Source organism: Ochotona princeps, chromosome 2 (assembly GCF_030435755.1).
Source record: "Ochotona princeps isolate mOchPri1 chromosome 2, mOchPri1.hap1, whole genome shotgun sequence".
NCBI classification, from domain to species: domain Eukaryota; kingdom Metazoa; phylum Chordata; class Mammalia; order Lagomorpha; family Ochotonidae; genus Ochotona; species Ochotona princeps.
The window spans coordinates 85632251-85654236 of NC_080833.1; the positions used below are offsets into that span (position 1 = coordinate 85632251).

The following is a 21986-nucleotide window of genomic DNA, read 5'->3' on the forward strand; positions in this document are numbered from 1 at the left end:
AATAGGAAATGAGAGGAAGAGAGAATAGGGAGAGGGGGAGAGGACAGGGGAGAGGCAGATCAAGAGGGAGAGAGTGCGAGCAAGAGATCTTCCATCGTTGGTTTACTCCCCAGAGAGAGCCAGGGCTGGGCCAGATTGAAGCCAAGAACTGGGAGCTTCATCAGGGACTCCCACATGGCTGGCAAGGGCTCAAGTACTTCAGCTGTCTTCTGCTGCTTTCTCAGGCACACTAGAAGTGAGCTGGATTGAAAGTGGAACAGCCAGGACTTGAACAGGTACTTATATATAACATCTTTGTTGCAGGTGGTGGCTTAATCTGTTGTGCCACAATGCCAGCCCTGGGGCTCTATTATAAATGTGTGGCTCAAAGGCATGAGTTTTTGGAAGGCTTTAGAAGAAACAATATACTTAGTTTTCGGTTTGCTTATGATCCTCACATCTCAGATTGACGGTACTTCTAAATCAGGGTCTCTTGTGTAACTGACTTTTTGTTTCATGTATTTTTTCTTCCTTTTAAGGGAGTGTGGAATTCATATGCCATTTACAGGGGTCCTGGTGGTCAAGTGGTTGATTCCCAGGAGTGGAATTAATCTAATATGTTAATATCTATCTGCTGTTCATCTGTTTGTCATCTACCTGCTTAGTGTGAGCTAAAGAAAAAGGATGACAGGTTCCTACTGGGAGGCAGATGGGCTTGTAGAACAGTGCCCACTGGTTTGGTTCAGCCCTTTCTTTGGAGTGAGATATTGGGGTTTGTATCACAGTGGCCTAGAGCTGGTGCCTGTAGCTCTCAACAGCCTGAAGGGAAAGGCTTAGGCTGACTTTAATTTGTTCAGATTCACAAAGTTGAAGGAGCTCCCCAAAATAAAGGGATTGGATTGATGACAAGAGCAAATTGATGACTGAAGTAAATTCTTCCAGGTTGGGGGTAAATTACTTCTGTAGCAGGCTTTACTTAGAGTGTTCCAGTTATCAAGAGATAGAGCTGAAGGGGAAGGCAGTGGGAAGGGCCCTAACCTTGTGTTACAGGGAGGATGATATTGCCATTATCTGTTCTTTTACTGGCCCTTCCTTCTTGAGTTATTTTGTCTATCCAGTCTTATTTTGTACCCGAAGCTTATAAAATGTGGTCTGTGCTCTCTCTTCTCTGTGTTTAAACTGGCACATAGTTTAGGATGATAAGAAGGAAGTGTTTTGGCATATCAACAGATAGCAATCTTTCATTTATTTACTCAGTCATGTCTGCGCCAGGTGCTGCAGATACACTAGTGAGCAAATGTAAACCCAGCCCTGATCTCATGGTTTATGGTCTAGTGGGCAGCAATTAGGACATTAATTAAGCATTCAGATGTAAGATTACCTGAAGGTACTCTAAAGACTTACAGTTCTTTTAAAGTACCTGGCAGCGTGGAGCCGATGTGTGTGTGTGTGTGTGTGTGTGTGTGTGTGTAGAAGAGGGGTTAGAAAGATAGGGATGTGGTGGGGATAAGGAAGAATTCTCTGATAGAGTTTCCCTCTCTTTTGGTTCCTGATGCTGGGAACTGAAAGATGAGTGGCTGGAACTAAGGGCCTGAGGCAGGAACCAAAAGAAATCCTGAGGCTAGAGCTTAGTAACTGTAAAATGGGTGAAATGACTCCAAAGGAGAGTTAAAAGGGAGCTGGGGAGCCACACCCTTGCCGCCAAGGGGATTGAAGGCTTTGGTTTTAATTATAAGAGATTGGAGGTTTTAGAGTAGCTGTTTTCCTTTTGGGCCTCAGCTGCTTAGTGCAGTGTTGTGGGCATTAGTTTCAGGTGTGGGGAATCTGTCATCCTCCCCTCCTGCCAAAGCCTTGTGCATACTCTCTTACCTTCAGCATCTGCTATTGGATAATGGGATTAATTTACACTGGCTTAGAATGTGCCTGTGGGAGTGAACTTTAATCTTAGCATTCTTGAAGAAGTTTCCTTTTGTTTTTGTTAGTATTGCAGGGGTTTTTTACTAACTGACTTACTCCTCTGAGGGAATTCACAAAATTACACACCCACGTGCTGGCAGGTTCCTGAATGCCATCTGCTCTGTTGTTTGGCTTTAAGGGAAAAGGGCAGCACTTAAGTATTTTACCAAAGCAGCAGCTGAAGCCTCAGGTGACTCTGCAGCTTGCTGTGGGCTAAGAAGGTGCTGAGTAGAAGAAGGGATACTCAGGTTGCCATGGGGGAGCTATCACATGTGGTAAGGGCCCAGGATAGGAGCTACCTGGGTTTTCCTGCAATTTAGCATAATGCATCAAAGGAAGGGGTGTTACGATGAACACTTTAGGATGAACAAATGACAACCTTTATGCAGATAAACAAATGATATGAGGTTACTTCAAAAAGTTCATGGAGAAACAGAATTAAAAGATAAGTTTATATTGGTACAAAGGCAGTTTTAAAACCCATGCATGGGCTTTTCATAATATACATTTTACAGGAACTTTTTGAAGATCCCCTTCTCCCCCATAGCACACTAATATACAAAGGGGCTTTCTAGCTTTATTCTCCATCCATAGAGAAAGCATAGTGAGATGCAAGGAGAAAGCTAAGTTCTTCCCCTTTGCTGAAGAGGCATTGTGGGAAATATTTCTGCACCCTCACCCAATGCAGTGAGAGGATGGAATGCATGGTGAGTGAATAGCACTGGAGAAACCCTTGAATTATTGAATGGGCTTGTCTAATACAGAGAACGAGAGTTGTAGACTCTAGAATCTAGAATTAGGTGACTTCCAAAGTTCTTTCCTCTGGTATATCATGACCTATATATGTGATGTGTTTTACCAGCTGGCAAAACTTTAGGAGCCACCTAATTTGGTAGCTACCTTTAAGAGGCGAGGATATGGAGACAGAGAGGCTAATGCGCCAGGGATAGTGAGGGACCAAGTTGATCTGGAAAACCCTTGTATTCTGGGGATCTTTAGTTCTACACTAGACTGCTCTGTGCAAGGAAGGGTTGTTGGATGTGAACCGGCTTTTTCCCATAAATCTGGCATCAGTGGACTGTGGGTAGTTATTCTGTAATGGTTTCAGCTAAAACTCAAACCTTGCGCCCTCATCTTAGGTTAGTATTAAGGAGACAATTAAGCCTTTTTGAATGTGATAATTCTGAGTTTCACTAGAGGCATGTTGATAGTATTCTATCGATAGAGAAAATATAAGGTGGTCTGTGTAGCAGAGAGGCAGTGCTGATTGACTTCTGTAAGAGTTTATAGACACACACCCAATACTTGTGTAATCTTACTGTGCTTTGGAGGATACTGCTCTTTCAGCATTGATCACACGGTAATAATACCATCTCAGCAGGGGATGAACTATGGATTGGGATCAATAGCCTTTCAGTAAATATTTGAGATAGTGAACGAACAAAGTGTAAGTGTCTGTAGTGCCATAAAACAATATGAGGGTTGTCATGCTTTATAATCTCACAGAATTTCTTTAAAGCAGTTATGTATTTTTCTTGTATTATAAATACTCTTTGAATAATATGATAACATGTGATGCCTCACTCAGAAGAGGTGGTTATAAATTTTGTAGAATGACTAATGCTTGGAGTGTAGTTTATCTTTTTGCTGAAGGGTTGAGAATTTTCACTTAAAGTTGCAAATATGTAGAATAAGTCAAAACAGAGCTTCAAGCAATGATTTCTCTGTGAATGGGCTAACATATTTTAGTTTATTGGAAAAACCAAAGAAAAAGTAATGATGCAACATAAGCATAATAAGTCTTGTAAGAAGGGTTAAATATGCTGGGTATGTCGAAAAGACTTCTTGGCCCTTGTAGCTTCATATCCATGGAACCAGTGCTTGTATGTGTAGGTCCTCTTTGCTTTGGTTCTTGGTCTTCCATTTCTTTGTTCTCCCCATAAGGCAGTGACCCACTTGCAGGACTCAAGATACTCTACCTCTTTTAATATCTTCCTGTCAAGACAGGAGAAAATTTGATTTTTTAGTCATTTACACTCATTGTAAGACATAGTGGTTTTCAGTTAATAATGCATGAGTTTCTGTCCATTATTGATCCATAATTCATTGACGTGTTATAGAAAATTTACCAAGTGGTAGGGAGATTGATTTGTTTACTCATTTATTCCTGTGGAGATGAATCTGAGGGCCTTCTGGGATAATTAAGTCATATATCCCTGACTTTCCCTGCTTACAGGAGGCCAGTGTACTCCCATGCCCCCCAGGTAAAGGGTGGAGGGGAGGCGTACTTGCTTGTGGTTCTGCAAGCCTGCTCCTGGGAATTTCCAGAATGGAGAAGACCCTGTCCAGTGTTAGCAACTTCAAGCTCAGGAACCGCTCAGCTCTGCATTCGTTCACAGAGTCTCTGAAGAGTGCCACTCCACCGTCTCTTCTCCCTGTTTGCTCTCTAAAGTTCATGACCTTCCATTTCTTCTCTTCTACCCCGAGTTCAACTCCTCTCATTCTCTGTCTTCACTGCAAGTTGCTGAGTATGTCCCCCAACACCAACCCTTCTAGCATGTTTAATTTAGTTGAACCTTTTCTTTTGACATTTGCCTTCACCCAGTGGTCTATATAATGAATGTGTTTATGTTTTTCCCATGAGAATGAAGAAGATTCTTAGAAAGAAGCATCTTAGCCAAAGGTCTCTTTCTTCAAGGTGTTTTTATTTATACTGAAGTTAGCATCATATGAGTAACTATGGCTATGTTAGCAATTATTTTGACATTTCAGGCATTTATTTAGCTGGCTAGAAAACTACATCTGTGCATAGAAATGATTTTGAATGCATGACTATTCTTGTAAACGGAAACGCTGTAAAGATAGGATGTATCAAATGACCTTAAGATGGCTTCATGGCTTTGTCACAATTCTAAATCTGAAGGCTTTGCTAAATTTTTCTTGGCTGTGCAAAGTGCATGAATTTCTTAGTGTAACTTGTAGCCTGTCCCTCCTTTTGTGTGATATGAAGGCTGGTCTCTTAAGTATCATGATATGGTGGGCTGGGAAGTTCTTTGGGTTGAGATTGCTTGTTTTTGTTTAGTTTTTCCACATCCTTGACCTTGGGCTGTGGCCTGGAAAGAGGCACAGCTTTTTCATTGTCTTGTCCTTGAGTAATGGTCTGCTCTGACAGGAGTCTGCTTTGAGGGGAGATGAGAAAGGAGACTGGGAATAGAGTCTACTGATTTTCTGTTTGAGGACTCAAGCAGTTCTTCTCGTGAAGCCCAAGGGCAGGGACAGCTAATTTTAATGCTTCCTGGATCATAAATTCTAAAATATTGTTGATGTGCATATTACGGATGAGATATGCAAATGCAGTATTCTTTTTTGTGTTTCTTTTTTTAATTTAAAAAAATTTTAATATTTTTATTTTGAATTCTGAATTATGTGATACATTTTTTGTATAGGCTGGGATTCCCCCCTAAACTCCCACCCCTTGTCAGATTTTTCCCATTTTGTTACAGTAGTGTAGTCCTTCATAAGGAATCATAATTCAATCAGTCTCTTATTTAAGTGTACCCCTACACTGTTGGTACAGACAATGTCAGACAGTCCAGCATCCCATTGTCTACACATGTCCAACAGTTTCATTGGGAATCCATCTTTCGTCTGGATGCAGGCATGCATGTTCCATTATACCCCCATGTCTGTATATGATAGACTCCAGGACTCCATCACTATACATTACCATAAGTGAGAAGCCATGAAACAAGGTCAACAACCGGTATGAGTTAGAATAGCCACATCATCACAAATTCAGTATTTTTTCATTATCTAGGGCAAGTGACTGTTAGCACAGTTGATGTAGTGCAGTGATAAAGTTCATTATAACAATTTGAGTGGTAGGAAAAAAATGACCCCTAACATGGGGGTGTTTTGTAGGCAATTTTTTTATAAAGATTTATTTATTTTTATTACAAAGTCAGATATACAGAGAGAGGAGGAGAGACAGAGAGGAAGATCTTCCATTCGATGATTCACTCCCCAAGTGAGCCACAACGGGCCGGTGCGCGCTGATCCGATGCCGGGAACCAGGAACCTCTTCCGGGTCTCCCACATGGGTGCAGGGTCCCAATACATTGGGCTGTCCTCGACTGCTTTCCCACGCCACAAGCAGGGAGCTGGATGGGAAGTGGAGCTGCCGGGATTAGAACTGGTGCCCATATGGGATCCCGGGGCTTTCAAGGCGAGGACTTTAGCCGCTAGGCCACGCTGCTGGGCCCGTAGGCAATTTTTTAAAAAATTTGTTGATATTTAGTCAACTTGTAGCCTAGGTTACACTGAATTTAGAGCACTAGTGATCCCACTGTTCATAGTGAAGACGCGTTCCCTATTGTTTCTTATAAGTAAGGTAGACATCAGTCCCTGGCAAAGAGGCTTGCATTGTGGTTGAACAGGTACTGTATGTGGTAGCTGTGTGTGCTTGGTCACAGGAGTGACTCAGATGGTGAGTATTGAGACTTTGAGAGAAAAGTGGTTAACCCTATGGGGTGGTGGCAAAAACTTCATGGAGTAGGTCGGGTTGAACTAGGGAAGCTTTAGTGTAGTTTGAAGTGAAAAAGAGGGCAGGGAGTTGGATAAGAGTATGTATGGGGTACTTGGGAATAAGAAGAGAACAAGTTTGTTGCGATAAAGATTCCAAAGATAAAGTCATTCTGGAAAGTAGGATCATGTTGTATGAGGCTGTGAGTCCTGGGCCGAGAAACTATCTGAAGGCAGCCAGGTAAGCTCAAACATTTTTAAGCAATGGAAGAATATGTGAGACATGAGACTTTGTTTTAAACAAAATATTTATTTGTTTTTATGAAAGAGTTATAGGGAGGGAGGGGGAGAGAGAGAGGAATCCCCCCATCTTTGGTTCATTCCCCAGATGACTACCAATGGCTGGTGTTGATCTAAGTCAAATCCAGGAGCCAAGAGCTTCATCTACATCTTTCATGTAGGTAGCAGGGCCCAAGGACCTGTACTAGCCTCCACTGCTTCCTCAGGGCATTAGCAGAGAGTTTGATTGGAAGTAGAAAAGCCAAGACATGAACCAGCACCCACATGGGATGCTTGTGCAGATGGAAGTTTTACATGCTACACCACAACACCGGCCCTGAGACATGTTAAGACAGGACAGTTAGGAAGAGGAGAGAGAATTTAAACAGAGCAGGTATGAAATAAAGAGATCTGAACTTCTGTTGCTTAAGGTGGGCACAGAGAAGAAAAAGATTAATTAGTTGATATTTAAGAATTAATCTAGCATTTATTTGTCAATTGTATTGTGATTAGGAAAATTTCATGCTTGAGGAACTGGGAAAGTCAAAATATTTTTTTAGCCTAGAAGGTTAGTTTGAAAGATAGGCTGATTTTTAGGCATCCTGTTTCAGGTGATGGAAGGATCCGGCAGAGAGTTGAAGGAAGAGGCTGATGCTGTGTCTCAGGTGGAGGAGACATGCTTTTCTGCAGGATTGTCATGAGTTACATTGTGACAGTGGATAAGAGAAGATGCACAGATTGGAGACATAAGGGGTTAGGGAAGGGGAGAGGAGCCTTGGAAAATTCAAGGAGGATGCAGAATGAGAGGAGAAACCTGGGTTTTCAGGTACTTGAGAATTCAAAGTACTGTTTGAGTGGAACAGTTGGAGTTGGAATTCAGAGTATACTGGTGTAAAGAATTAAGTAGTAATCAAACAGATTCTGTCCAGTGTCAGGGGCCCAATACATCTGGAGCTATCTGTTCTGTTTTGCCATTAATTTAGAACTCCTTCCCAGATCCTTCATGACTCTGATCTGAGAACTAGAAATCTCTTTAGTGGGCCTGGCACGATAGCGTAGTGGTTCAAGTCCTCGCCTTGAACGCCCTGGGATCCCATATGGGCGCCAGTTCTAACCCTGGAGACCCCAGTTCCCATCCGCTCCCTTCTTGTGGCCTGTGAAAAGCAGTTGGGAATGGCCCAAAGCTTTTGGACCTTGCACCTGTGTGGGAGACCACGAAGAAGCTCTGGGCTCTGGACTTCGGATTGGCCTAGCTCCAGCCATTGCGGCTGCTTGGGAGTGAATCATCAGATGGAAGATCTTCCTCTCTGTCTCTCCTCCTCTGTATATATCTGTCTTTCCAATAAAAATAAATAAATCTAAAAAAAAAGTAGTGAAAAAATGACAGCAGGACTTATGGGCCATGTACGCATGTGGTTCTTCGCTTGCCTGCTTTTCAGTACTGTTACTGAAATGCTATGTCAATGAGATAAGAAGAATTGAAACCAACTACTGCTCAACAATTCCCTTTTAAGAGACTGGTTAGAATAACGGGAGGGCATTAGTAATGTGATAGCACGAGTTATTTGGATTGCTATGAATTAGATCTGTTACATTGTGGATCTTTATCCCAAATGTGATTGGAATTTGATTGTTAAGTATAATGAAATTGAATAGAAGTTTTGATGTTACTGAACATTATACTTCCAAGTACTACATTAAATTTCTTTTCTTTTTCTTTTTACTTTTAAGGAGTTTATTAATACATTAGATCATCAGAGTGACAGTAAATGCTTGATAATTACTAAAATACGATTCCCATCAAGTTTTATGTGAATGGCATTAATACAGAGAATGAAGTGCTACATTTTTGTTTATTTTTTATATCTCAGTTTCTATGCAGATTTTGGACCTCTGAACTTGGCAATGGTGTACAGATATTGCTGTAAACTAAACAAGAAGCTGAAAGTGAGTATTGAAGTGATGTTATTAAAAGGTTTGAACAAAGAAATCTGTCCACTGGGGTTGCTGTGCATGCACCATATAGTCAGGTGATCTTGATCTTTGGAAATTTATGTGAGTTAGTTCATTGGAAGTTGAAACTGATCCTTTTGATTATACCACAAAGGAGATGTTAACCTCTTTCATTTTTCAGGATGAGTTGCAATTTGAGCTGGCTGAAGTCATTGGAATCTAAGAAAGAAAAGCACAAATCCTTTTAGGTTATTGTTGATGAGTCTCTATCAAATTCCCTCTAAGGGTAATTTTTCTGAAACCTTTTCTGCTCTGTTTGTGGACACTGTTCCAGGTGGTGAAAGGACCCCTTGTTGCTGGACCTCTGGGGCATAATGCTGATCTGTCTGGTCAGGAGGGAAATGTTTGTGTTCTTTTTGTTTATTTTTTTTTAATCATCGCTGTAGAGTTAATAGGCAAGTGAAACTGATGGAATGACAGTTACAGAGCACGACCTTAGCTGATATGACAGAATTCAAGTCGGATATCCCGTAGATTTTTATATTACACAAAGATCAGGTTTCATTTTCTCCTAATCCATAGTTTCTTGAAGGATTGGATTTTCTCTTAAATTTTAAGCATATGAGGGAAGGTAACATGTGTAATCCTAATTTTGTAAGCTTATTTCATCATGTAGAAAGCAATATTTACCTATGGTTTTGTTTTGTTTTGTTTTACAATTTCTAAATGAAGACTTTAGGCATTTCAGTTTGGGAAGTAAAATGCTACATAGCATACCCTTTGAGACAATCATCGAATTATATTGGGCAGATATTTATTCTTTATTTTAGGTTAAATAATACTGGCTTTACAAAATATATATTAACTTGTATGTATTAACTACTCAGTGATTTTTCTTTTGGTGTTTTTAATTGAATGTAGATATACAAAACAGTCTGGACAATTTCTGGTACAATATATTGTATATTTGCGAAGTTACAGTTTTTGGTTATTGATCTCAAAGCACTAAATTGTCATGGGATGATATCAAAGGGATTTTTTAAGTCAATAATCATATAACAAACAATGTGTTACACTCAATTTTCCTAGGAATTGTAAGCACTATGTATCTTGAAGGATATATTAACTAAAGCAGATCTATGTTTTTCAGGAGACAGTCTACTGTCTGTTGCTTAGCAAACATGGTTTTGTAATCATATAAGAAGTAAATATCATTTTTATACAGAATGAACTTCTTAAAAATTAATTTTTATTTGAAATATTGATTTACAGAGAGAGAGAGAGAGAGAGAGAGGTACAGAGATAGATCTTCCATCTGCTGATTCACTGCCCAAATGGTCACAACAACTGGAACTGGGCTGTCTGAAGGCAGAATTGGGAGCTTCATCTGGGACTCCTGCATGGTGCAAGGGCCCAAGGACTTGGTCCATCCTCACTGCTCTCCCAGGCTGTTAGCAAGGGTCTGGATGTGACAGAGCAACTGGGACTCTTAACTGGTGCCCATTTGGGATGGTGGCACTGCAGACAGAGAGGTTAAACCTACTACCATGATTCTAGCTCCTATAACATGCATTTTAATGGTTGCATTAGCAAGGAAAGGGAAATTAATAAATGGCTGAAATTAATTTCTAACATCTGAGGGCCTATGAATTTCTTTGCTTTCTTGGTATGTAGTTGGTGTAACCTCGTTATTATAATTACCAGCCTGGTTGAATCCTGTCTGGAGTGACCAAAAAGAAAGGAATCATTAGGAGGAAGAAACCACTGATCTGATTCAATGTTTTACTTATAATAACTGCATAGGAATAGATGAGTTGACTTAAGAATGATGTTTTCTATTATTTCTTTCTTATTGTATGCTACTCTATAGAAGGAAATATATATGAAGATTTGTTTTAATTCAATTTAACTTATGATGCATTCTTTCAACGTCATGTAAACTTAATGAAGTCCAGAAAATCCCGTTAGTTCTCAAGGAACGTGTTGGATACCTGGAATGACATTTTTAGTTTTAGACCAGTTAGAAGACACTCTGGTAGTTGCTTGAAGGATTGAACTTCCAAAACCTAAATGTTAATTCAACATGCGTAATCTCAATAAAGCATCTCTCTGTTAGTGGAAAAAAGATTTAGATTGCTAATCCAAAATTACAATTGTTTCAGCCTTATGGAAACTCATTTCCTCATTGGTGGAATAGGAATTACCGGATGCCTATGCCTTCTCTGAAATGCTAGGGACAGAATTGTTTCCGATTTCAGATTGGGGAATATTTGCATATATTCAAGGAGCTATCTTGAAAACGGGACTTGATTTCTGACATGAATTTTTTATGTTCATATATACCTGATGTGCCTGTCCAGGACAGTTTCATACAGCATTTTTAGAGTGCCTGTATTTTGACTGTATCATCAGGTGAAGTCAGGTATGAAATTTTCAGTTTGTGGTGTTGTGTCCTTTGATCCAAAAGTTTCGGATTTTGAAGCGTTTTGGATTTTGGATTAGAGATGGTCAATCTGTGTAGAGTTCTTACAGGGTGATAATTAGGATTGTTTTAGAAATATATATGAGAGAAGATATTCTGTTAAGACCCTAACAGATTAAGGTCACTAATGTTACATTGCGAATTCTGGTAGGAAATCTAATAAAGACTTTCCTGAAATTTACGAATGCCCTCTTTGTAGTGTTAAAACAGATGGGAAAGCAGTCTACTATGCTTTTAGGAGTGTAAGTGACCTTTTAGTGAACACTGAAAGGGAGGCATGGGAGAGACATGTGACTTGTTCAAGGCTGTCAGGTGAAGCTGCTGCTATCTTTTCTGGCTCCTGACTGTGTCATTTCCTCCCTTCTTTGGTGGTCATCCCGACCTCTGACTGTCAGATGTCTAGGCTCACTCTCAACCTCATCTTGACCACTTCCCCTTATTGTGTCACAGTGGCTTCGAGGCTCTTCTGCTTCATCCACTCTGGTGACCATTGCTGCTACTCTGGCTGTGCCGTTTCAGTGGGGCAGATGCAGGCTTTCCTACTTGAATATGCCCTTCCTATGACACCTTGCTGCACACCATTCTCTCTATTATGGGGAGCTCTAGACTGACCCTTCACCATCCCCTTTCTGCCATTTGTTGGGTCCATAGGCATCCTGCTGATGTCTGTTGCTTCTACCCTTGGTTATTTTCATAAGTCCCCAGCGTCTTGCTTTTTTTTTTTTTTTTTTTTTTTTTTACTCGCCTTGCCAGTTTATCCCTGTTGCTTTCCCCAGTAATTTCCTGGGGAACACTGCAGCTCAGCTAGACCCAGCCTTGTTCCACATGAATTGCTATTCCATGCATTTGCTAGTCACACCCAATTTGAATAGAATGTATTTTCCCCTCTGGCTTAATGATTCCTTGTTCCCTAAAATTTTATTCTGGCTCCGCAAAGAAGCATCTCCTTGTCTTTTGGATTGGCTTGAAGGTGTCGTCTTTGTTTTTCTATAATTGTCTATGCTGATCGCTATTGTTGATGAGTTATAATTACCTGCGCACACCTGTCTTTCTTCCTTGACTATGGAAGTTCCTATAGGATGGAGAGCCTTGCCAGATTATCTCTGTGTATTCCCAGTGCCCAGCACAATCACCAAATACAATCAAAGTTCTGTTGACCTTGCTGGAATGCCCTTGACTTGCAGGTCCATTTTTATCACCTCACCTCACTGGTGTCAGATAGCTTGCTCTCAGCATGTTCACATGTTGGCTATTAGCTGATTTCTCAATCCTGTGCTAAGCTTTGCCTTCCCTACACTATGGAAAGCGCTGTAGTGGTCCTAAGCAGAACCTGGTGGTCTTTGCTTGGTCCTCAAGATTCTTCTCAGTAATTTGGCATTTTTGCAACCACTAAACTCACCTTGGAATTATTCTCCTGTGTGATTTCATAATTCCTTTAACTACATTTTCATTTTCTAGTTTTGAAATTTTTACTTCCAGTAAGGCTTTTATTATTTTTCCCTTGGTTGCATGTCTTATGAAGATAGGTAACATTTTACTGTGCATCCTATCCGATACCCAAATGTCTAATTTTTTATATGTTGAAGGTATGTTTCCATGTAGCTGATTTGAGGTGGCGACTTACTGCTGTTTTTCTCCATGTCCATATACACTGTACTACCAAGAGTCTTAGTTGTAACTGCGTTGATTACCGTGCAAAATTACCAATCAGATAATCTGCTCAGATAAAATATCCAGAAATGAAGTCCACCATCACCAATAAATCCCTGATCATTGTTTTCAATACACTCTAAGATATAAGTGTCAAGAAGTACTAGGTGCCTGTTTTGCTACTTCTGGTCTCTAGTTTCTATGATGGGGAAACAGTTAAGAAAGAGATCCATTAAAGTGTGAGAAATTTGTGAAATTGTACATTTAAAATGGAACAAGTGATGAGTGCTCATTTATCTAGAGCGGAAATTGTTAGTCATGTGCTTCGTGGGCTCATAAACCCTTGAAAGTAAGTGTAAAGGTTTGTGGTTTTCACATTTTCCTTCAGAATAGACATATGGCTTTTTGTTGTTAAAAAGATTTATTTAACTTACTTGGAAGGCAGTGTTACAGATAGAGAGAAGGAGAAACAGAGAGAGTGAGAGACCTTCCATCTGCTGATTCACTCTCCAAATGGCTGCAGTGGTGAGACCTGAGATGATCTGAAGCCAGCATCCAGGGGCTTCTTCTGGGTCTCCCACCTGGGGGAAGGGGCCTAAGCAGCTGTGCTTTTTCTGGCACGTTCCCAGATGCATTAGTATGGGGCTAGATTGGAAGTAGAATAGCTGGGACATGAACTGGCAGGAACATACCCTGTTAAGCTCTACTGCACTAGCCCCAAAAGGAGACATTTTCTAAGGTAGTGATTTTTTTTCTTAAGATTTTGTATTTTTTTTTTATCAGAAAATCAAATTTACAGAGAGAAGGAGAGATAGAAAGAAAAATCTTTCATTTGCTGGTCCACTCCCCAAGTGGCTGCAAAGGCCAGAGCTGAGCCAATCCAAAGCCAGGAGCTAGGAGCTTCTTCTGGGTTTCCCATGCAGGTTCAGGGTCCCAAGACTTTGGGCTATCCGTGGCTGCTTTCTCAGGCCACAAGCAGGGAGCTGAAAGGGAAGTGGAGCAGCCGGGTCTTGAACTGGTGCCCATATGGATCCTGGTGGATGCAAGGCAAGGACTTTAGCCACTAGGCTACCACACTGGGCCCTAAGGCAGTGATTTTTTTTTTTAATAATGCTGATTTGAATCAACAGGACAATGGCTGATCTTGAGAACTGTTTCATAAAGAGCTAAAAGAACATATGCAGAAATGGAATTTTAAATTTACGAAACAGTCCATGTAGCCTTTTCAGGATAAAGGGGCAGAGAGGTAAGCAGCAGGAAGTGAGGGTCTGGATTGAAGCCCTAGATGCACCTGGCAGAAGCGTGCAGTGTCCTTGCTGCCGAAGGCATCAGTGCAGGAATCCTGTCCTGCAATCCAGGCATCCGCCACTGCAGCAGAAGGTTGTGCGCAAGCACACTTTTGATATCATGATTAGACCACCTTATTACAACCACAAAATGTGCAGGAATTTCCTTCTGCACTTCTGTTTCAGGCTCAAGGGCTTTGAGGGAAGAAAAGCAAGCTATGTTTTGGGGATAATTCCGGTAGTTTTATGAGGTACAGAGAATTGTAACAGAGTTCACTCACTTGGGAGTGAACCTAGACAGGCTTTGTAAGGCAGGGATCCCTTTGCTCATCCAGGAATCCAGCCAAAAAGAACCCTTACCTACAACTATATTGACAGCATGATCAAACAATCTTTATGAGCAACTTTTCTCTGACATTTTGACTTTTACTTTAATCAGTTGTGTCATTTCATTAACGAAGTAACATTGGTTTTGAAACAAAGTGGATGGGACCGATACCTTTCTCTTGGTAAAGAAACAATTCAGCCTCTCTTATCACTCTCAATAAAAACATCAACCGTATTTTGTTTTGTACAGCCAAAGAAAATTTTCAAGAATGTCCCTTTCCTGAGAAAGTTGGAGGTAAAACATATAGAGGTCATGGCCGGTCGTGGAAAGACCTGTTCCTTTTGTCGCTTTTGCAATGAGATGACCACTGATGGCTATGGAGATGCTGATTGCTGCAGCTGTTCTGGGCAGGCCTAGTCATCTGTAAGAGAATGATGTCTTGGTCACCCTGGTTCCTGGGCTGTGATCTGCTTTATCTGCCTGATGTCACCTGCCAGAGCTTGCTTATGTAGGGAAATGCATGGGCTGTACACCTCATTTAAGAGCTTATTATCCAGGCTGCCCCAAGAGCTCAATCAGGCGCACACAGGCACACAGGGTTCTAACCAGATGACTTGAAGATTTTATTTGAAGCATGACAGCAAGTTTCCTGAAACACTGCTTAAATTTTTTGTACCTGACCACTAACTATTTTTGCTTTTTCATTATTTATTTATTTATTTATTGAGTTACTTATTTTTGGCTGAGAACTTAATTGCATCACCTTTTGTTGCAGAATGAGTATGTAGTTTGTGTTCTCCTGCCCTAAGCTGAATAAGTGCATGACTTGTGCATGTTACCATAATCTAAGGATAGCCTGGGCTGTGTTATTTGTGTGTCATTTTCCTTTCTTTGTGAGTTGCTTGGACTTGTTTATTCTAAGGAGTGAACCCACCAGCATGCGACTTTTCACAGAGCTTTTCCGAGATGGAACATGTGTGTCTGGGGTCAATGTTCTGTCTTAGTTTTTATGGCTCTGTTGTAGCAGAACATTGTACTTTGGTTTACAAGCACCATTAAGCATCATATGATTTGTTACACACTTGCCGAGAGTTACATGAGAGTGGTAAAACTTTGACTCTCAGGTAAGCAATATAGGTCTGGGAATTTGTATAGGTTTGCTTGTATCAATTTATAGATTTGAGTGTTAAGTCTTATTCTTATCAATTATTTTTATAGGAAATGATTATTGTGGTTGTAATTAAAATCCTTTCATTGATTCTTGTGTGCTCTGCGTGTAGTGTACCCATATGCAGTTATTTCCCTCAGTTTCTGATAGCTTTGGCTACCTTTTTGTATCAGATAATCATTTGGTTGTGAGTGCATATGAAGGTGGGGACTGCGGTTCTCTCCCACATTGATTCCGAAAGTTTGTTATGTTTGACACGTAACAGCTACTTAATTCAGGCTGTTAGAATCTTGAAGTTTGTAGCCACATTATCCTGGCACGCAGATTCAGCAAATTGGTTGCCAAGGGCTGCATTCAAGTGACAGAGTTATTTAGTTGGGCATGTACACTATTTTAAGAAATTTGATTTCCTATCCACTATATAGTTTATTAAAATTTCCACAAAATTTAAATGTTCTCTTTCTTTTACATATTACCATTTCTTAGGATTCTGGGATCTAGTTTCCTGCAGGGAGCAATGGGTTGGAGATGGGTGTGCTTTGGTCTGGGAGTGCTTTTCTCATTTGTCAACTGACTCCTTCAAATTGTTGGCCTCTGAGAGCATTTGGAAAAGCACCATGCAAGGTGTGTTAATTACAGAATCATTAAAAGAACTTATTCCAAAGACGATACCACCTACAAAATGCATGTAAATTGTGATAAATGTTTTCTGTGGTATTTAGAGACATCATTGAAAATACTCTTTTCAAAGGTGTGATTTAGAGCTTCTTACTAGCAGAGTTTGAAGTTTTTTGTTTTGTCCAGCTCCCAGAGTTCAGCAGTATCTTAGAGCAGTGCGCTTCAGGGTGCGGTCTCTGGATCACGAGTATCAGTGTCAGTGAGGAGCCAGCTGCAGTTACTGGGGCCCAGGAAAGTCTTTTGATATGTCTTCCAGGTGGCTGGCTCCACATTGGTCTCTGGGGAAAATGAACTATAATTCAGTCAAATATTTTAAATTTAGCTTGTTATGATTTCTGAAAAATTTCAGTAATATTGACCAACTCAACCTGAGTGTTATTGAAATTCTGAACCACAATCTTGGGGTAAATGCTCAAGTTTAGGGAGAGAGTCCTGGATTTTCCTGCCTCCCACACTTGCTGTGTAAATGGTCACCGCGGGCCCTCTCTGGCTCCAGGCTATGTCCTTGTGGTAAAACACAGTGTGCTTGTTTAGTTTCAGCCTTGCCCAGGAGCTCTGGGTTGGTAGACGCTCTGTGTCTGGTTATATCAGACCCCTCCGGCGTTGTTCCTGTTGCTTCAGATGAAGCTGGAGCATAGCAGGTGACCAATAAAGGTTAGCTCCTGCTGTTTTATGGAAGATCTGACTGCGTCCTCGTAGACTGTCTGCTCCAGTTTCAAGATGGGAATGTAATACATAGAGTGGCTAGCGGCTGCAGAATCTGATTTGTCTTGATTCACATGCAGCTTCATTGCAGAGCAAGCGAGTGGTCCGGAGGTCGTAACAGTCCTTCGGTGGCACCCTCTCCTCTATATCTCCTCCACTCTGTATTCTTCTGGGTGGGCCATTTTTTCTTTTATTATTATTATTTATTATTATTAGGTTTTTTTTCCTTTTTCTTTTTTTTTTAAATTTAGTTTTGGGCCAATTTCTTGATGTTACTGTTTTTGTCCTCTGAGCTTTTCAGGTAAAGCACAAGGAATCTCTAACAAAGTGTGAGTAGCTCACTAAAAGCCAGGCCTTAAAGCTTGACTTTACAAAGCATCTGTTTGAAGGCCTGGATTAGCACACCAGACTGCCGGGAGATGGAGCCTAGGAACAGGAGGCAGCTGTCCAGCTTAGAGGCATGATGTTCACTTGGCATGGAGGCAGAATCTTGAAAAAGCATCTCATGGGCTATCAGTTGAGTCAAGTCTTGCTGTTTCCCAATTATGCCTTTATTTTATGTTTAGCCACAAACTTATCATTTCAGTGCTCTTCATTTCTTTCTATGGGTTCTTCAACATTTTTTTTCAAAGATTTATTTATTTTTATTGGAAAGGCAGATATACAGAGAGGAGGAGAGACAGAGAGGATGATCTTCTGTCTAATGGTTCACTCCCTAAGTGCCCACAACGGCCAGAGCTGAACCAATCTGAAGCCAGGAGCTTCTTCCAGGTCTCCCATGTGGGTGCAGGGTCCCCTTGGCTTTGGGCCTTTCTTGACTGCTTTCCCAGGCCACAAGTAGGGAGCGAAGTGGGGCCACTGGGATTAGAACTGGCGCCCGTATGGGATCCCAGCACGTTCAAGGCGAGGACTTTAGCCATTATGCTATCGCGCTGGGCCCTCTTCAGCATTTTTTAAAAGACTTATTTTTAATTTATTTCAAAGCCAGAGTGACAGAGAGAGGAGAGGGAAAGAAAGAGAGAGATCTTCCATTTACTGGCTTTTCCCCCAAATAGCTTCAACAGCTGAGGCGAGTCCAGGCTCGAACAAGCCAGGTTGTTCTCCATCCAGGTGTCTCACATGGGTGCCTGGAGCCTTAGTACTCAGACTATCTGCGGCTGCTTTCCCAGGTATGCTAGTAGGGACTTGGATTGGAAGCAGAGCAGCAGGCATTTGAACTGGTGCTCTGATGTGGAATGCTGGAATTGCAGTTGGCAGCTTAACCCACAGCCTCACAAATCTGTTCCCTGAAATAATGTCTTTACCTGGGTGGTACGTTTCTTCCATGAAATATCTTTTCCTTTGTAAAGATGTATTTACTTATTGGAATACCAGAGCGCTCTCTCTTTCTCTCTCTTTCTCTCTCTCTCTCTATATATATATCGATATATCTAGATAGCTAGCTATATATAGCATAATATATAAATATATTTATATATAATAAATTATACAAAATATATTTTATATATAAAATAACATTTATATGTACATAGTGTATATTTATATATAAAATAAAATATATATTATATAAAAATATATAAATAAAAGAGAGAGAGAGATCTCCCACTGCTGGCTCACTCCTCAATGGCTGCAACAGCCAGGTCTATGCCAAGCTGAAGCTAGGAGCCAGAAGGTCCTGCTGGGTCTCCCATGTGTGTACAGGTACCCCAACGTCGGTGCAGGGACCCAAGCACTTGGGCCATCCTCTGCTACCTTTTCTCAGGTCATAAGCTGGGAGCTGGACTGGTAGTGGAACAGCTTGTATTCGAACTAGTGCCCCTGTGGGATGCTGACATCGGCTCCCCATCAAAGATCTTGAAGGATGAACTAATGTTCCTCTATAGATACTCATATCATTAGTGTCTCTGCTGGATAGTATTATTTGTTTTAGGGTGCTTTTAGGTCGATTTTTAAAGGTAGGGGAAATTAGTATTTAAAAAGAAGGAACAGATATGGGCATTTGGCCTAGTGATTTAAACGTCTGTATCCCATATCATAGTGCCTGTGTTCAACTAACTCCAGGCTCTGCTTCCTGAATCCAGATTACTGCCACTGCAGATCCTGGGGAACAGCAGGTGATGGCTCTCACGATTGTGTCAACATGACCCATGTGGGAGACTTGGATTGAGTCCCCAGCTGCTGGTTTCACATTGACCTTGCTCTGGCATTGCAGGTATTTGTCAAGTGAATCAGTGGAAGGAAGCACTCTGTCTCTGTTTTTGTTTGTCTATCAAATAAAAAATCGTTTCTTAAAGATTTAAAAAAAATTTATTGTAAAGGCAGATTTACAGAAAGAAAGAGAGAAAGATCTTCCATCTTCTGGTTCACCCCTCAAATGGCCACAATGACTGGAACAGAGCTGATCTGAAGTAGGAGCCAGGAACCAGGAGCCTTCTCCAGTTCTCCCATGCAGGTGCAGGGTCCCAATGCTTTGGGCCATCTTCTGCTGCTTTCCCAGGCCACAGGCAGGGTGCTGGATGAGAAGTAAAGCATCTGGGATGCGAACCAACACCCATATGGGATGCTGGTGCTTGGAGGTGGAGAATTGGCCAATTGAGCCATCATGCAAACCCCAATAAATTTTTTTTTTAAATAAAAAAAAAATCAAGTACATTTTTGTTAATCAGTCCAACCATATAGAACATCATCAAATGATTGATTAAAACCATTTTACCTGGTTTTCTGTGAAACTTTTCTTTTGGCACTAAATCTCCTCTCTCAAGCAGCATTCTTGTAAAATGTTGGAGCAAGATGACTCTCTAACAAGGAGACTGATTGTGGTGGAGAGAAATTAGGACATAGCCTGTGGCATGTAAGATTTTTTCTTTGTTGTCATTCACTTGTAGTTAGTTTTGATTCCTTGAGCAATAGTCCATCTCTTGGTGATCTGATCTGGTGATACCACCAGGCGGATGATTTTGCTGTGGTACAGTTGCAATGTAACCAAGAAAACAGAATTCCAGAAACACTTAAATGAGGCAAATGCTGGGAATTTTAACCGATTTCCTTAAATTCAGGAAGAAGTCTTTCTCTTAAAAAAATGTTAGGCTTGCTTTTCTCTGACAGCTTCCTGTAGGAAATATGTCATAGTAGTTTAAATTTCTAGGCAGATTTTATGAAGACCATTTCTTAGCAACTGTGATTTCTGAAAGGTTATAGAGCTTAAAATAGCCCTCCAAGGTCCTTACAATTTTAATTTGAATTATATTTACTTAAACACGGTTGTGAGTCTTGAGGAAGAAGAGAAGTGTGCCTGAGAACTTTGCCCTCCCCCAGATGGTTCCTGTTCCAGTTGGCCTTTGTATTCCATGCATGGTAGAACAAGGAGAGAAAACAGAAAACATAAGCTCAATAAAAATTCCAGAAAGAAAACTAGAAATGAAGTTGGTGGTGAAAGAACAACAATATGAGTTGTGCCTTTTGGCGAGTAGATTTGTAAAGTAAATATGATCCTACGTTATTAAGTGATAACCACAGCATATTATAAAATACTTTCTTAGGAGACTGGGCATCAGAACAGCCAATCTAAACTTCAGGTTGGATCACTTGATGTTGTCTTCCATACCAGTGTGTTAAGGAACCAAGGAGTGTAAACAGTGAGAGGCTGGGAGCCAGTATACCTGGTCTGACTTGTGTTTACACAGGGCCTCGCCCATGTCAGAAAGTCCTCAGGTATTTGAGATGCAGAGATGACAGGAAATACTTGGCTAAGAGGAGCCTCCAATCTCTTTTTGTCAAATGAATCATAATTTATTGATGAAGAATACTAGGTGGCAAAACCCAAGCAAACAACTAGAGGCAAAATAAAACAAAGCAGAAAAAGAGACATGCCTTGACAGCCAATTGTTCCAGATTTCAAAAACAAGGAGATGGTGTCAACAGCCTGTAGTGACCTTGAAGTCTGTAGCTATAGCTTGAGTTTATTAACTTGACTGACCTGAATAAAACATTGTACTTTTTAGTTTTTCATGAGCCAGTTGGGATACAAGGACATTGGTAATAAGACATGATCTTTGAGTCAAACACTAACTTTTAAAGTTCGGTTGAAAAGGCAATACAATGCTCAGAACATTTGAATTTTATTTAGTAAAGGAGTGCCAGCCTTGTGCTCATGCTGTGCTGGGACATGTGTGACTATGGTTCTGTGGTTGCATGCTGCAGCCAGTTTGTTGTAGTGTCCTTGTAGAATCAACTTCAGAGTGGGAGTTTCTTTGCCTTCAACACAACAGTGTGCTAAAGAAAGGTAGTTGAGCTATTTTTATATTTTTAAAGGGATTCTAAGCTGGTCAATACATAAGATACAAAATGTTGTTCTTTAGTTAATGTATATTTACAGGCAGATATGAAAATGTTCTTATGTGCTTATATTTTGGAAATCACTTGTCAAAATACTATAACTAATTTGAATAAGGAGGAAGTTGAGCCAAATGTCTTGAGCTGCATTAGTGCTCTTACTGCTTCATGTTTATTTGGTTTTTATTAATAATTTGATTGCATTTTGATAGATTTTTATTTACTAATTTATTGTTATTATTATTTTATGATACAGTTCCATGGACCTTGGGATTTCCTTCCTGCCCCCCACCCAGTCTCCTCTCTGCCACTGAGTTCCCCTGTATTATTACTATAGTATAGTTCTTCATACACAGTCATATGTCCATCATTGTGGCCATGGACAATGACAGAGAGTCCAGCATCCTATTGACAAGATATAGTAAGCAGTTTCATTAGTAATCCATCTTTGATCTGAAAGTAGAGATGCATACTGCATTGTATCCTCACATCTGGATATGATAATCTCCATTACAAGTTACTGTACGTCCCCTTAAATGAAAAGCCACATTACAAAGTCCATAACAGGAAGAAAAATAGAAATTTACAATGACAACAAGTTCTCAAGAGGTTTTGATAGTTCAACAGTTCTGAATTGTTGTCTATCCCAACACTCCAATCGCCATGAAA

General features: G+C 40.6%; 1 protein-coding gene across 3 annotated transcripts in view; it reads left to right on the forward strand.

The window, feature by feature from the left end:
• CDC14A (cell division cycle 14A) overlaps nt 1-21986 on the forward strand; it is a 178175-nt gene that overhangs the window by 18335 nt on the left and 137854 nt on the right. For all 3 annotated transcript variants that reach the window (XM_058659654.1, XM_058659647.1, XM_036494656.2), the window contains exon 3: nt 8607-8682. In XM_058659654.1, the coding sequence (XP_058515637.1) occupies nt 8641-8682 (42 nt within the window). In that variant the 5' untranslated portion in view covers nt 8607-8640. The remainder of the gene's footprint in view (nt 1-8606; nt 8683-21986) is intronic.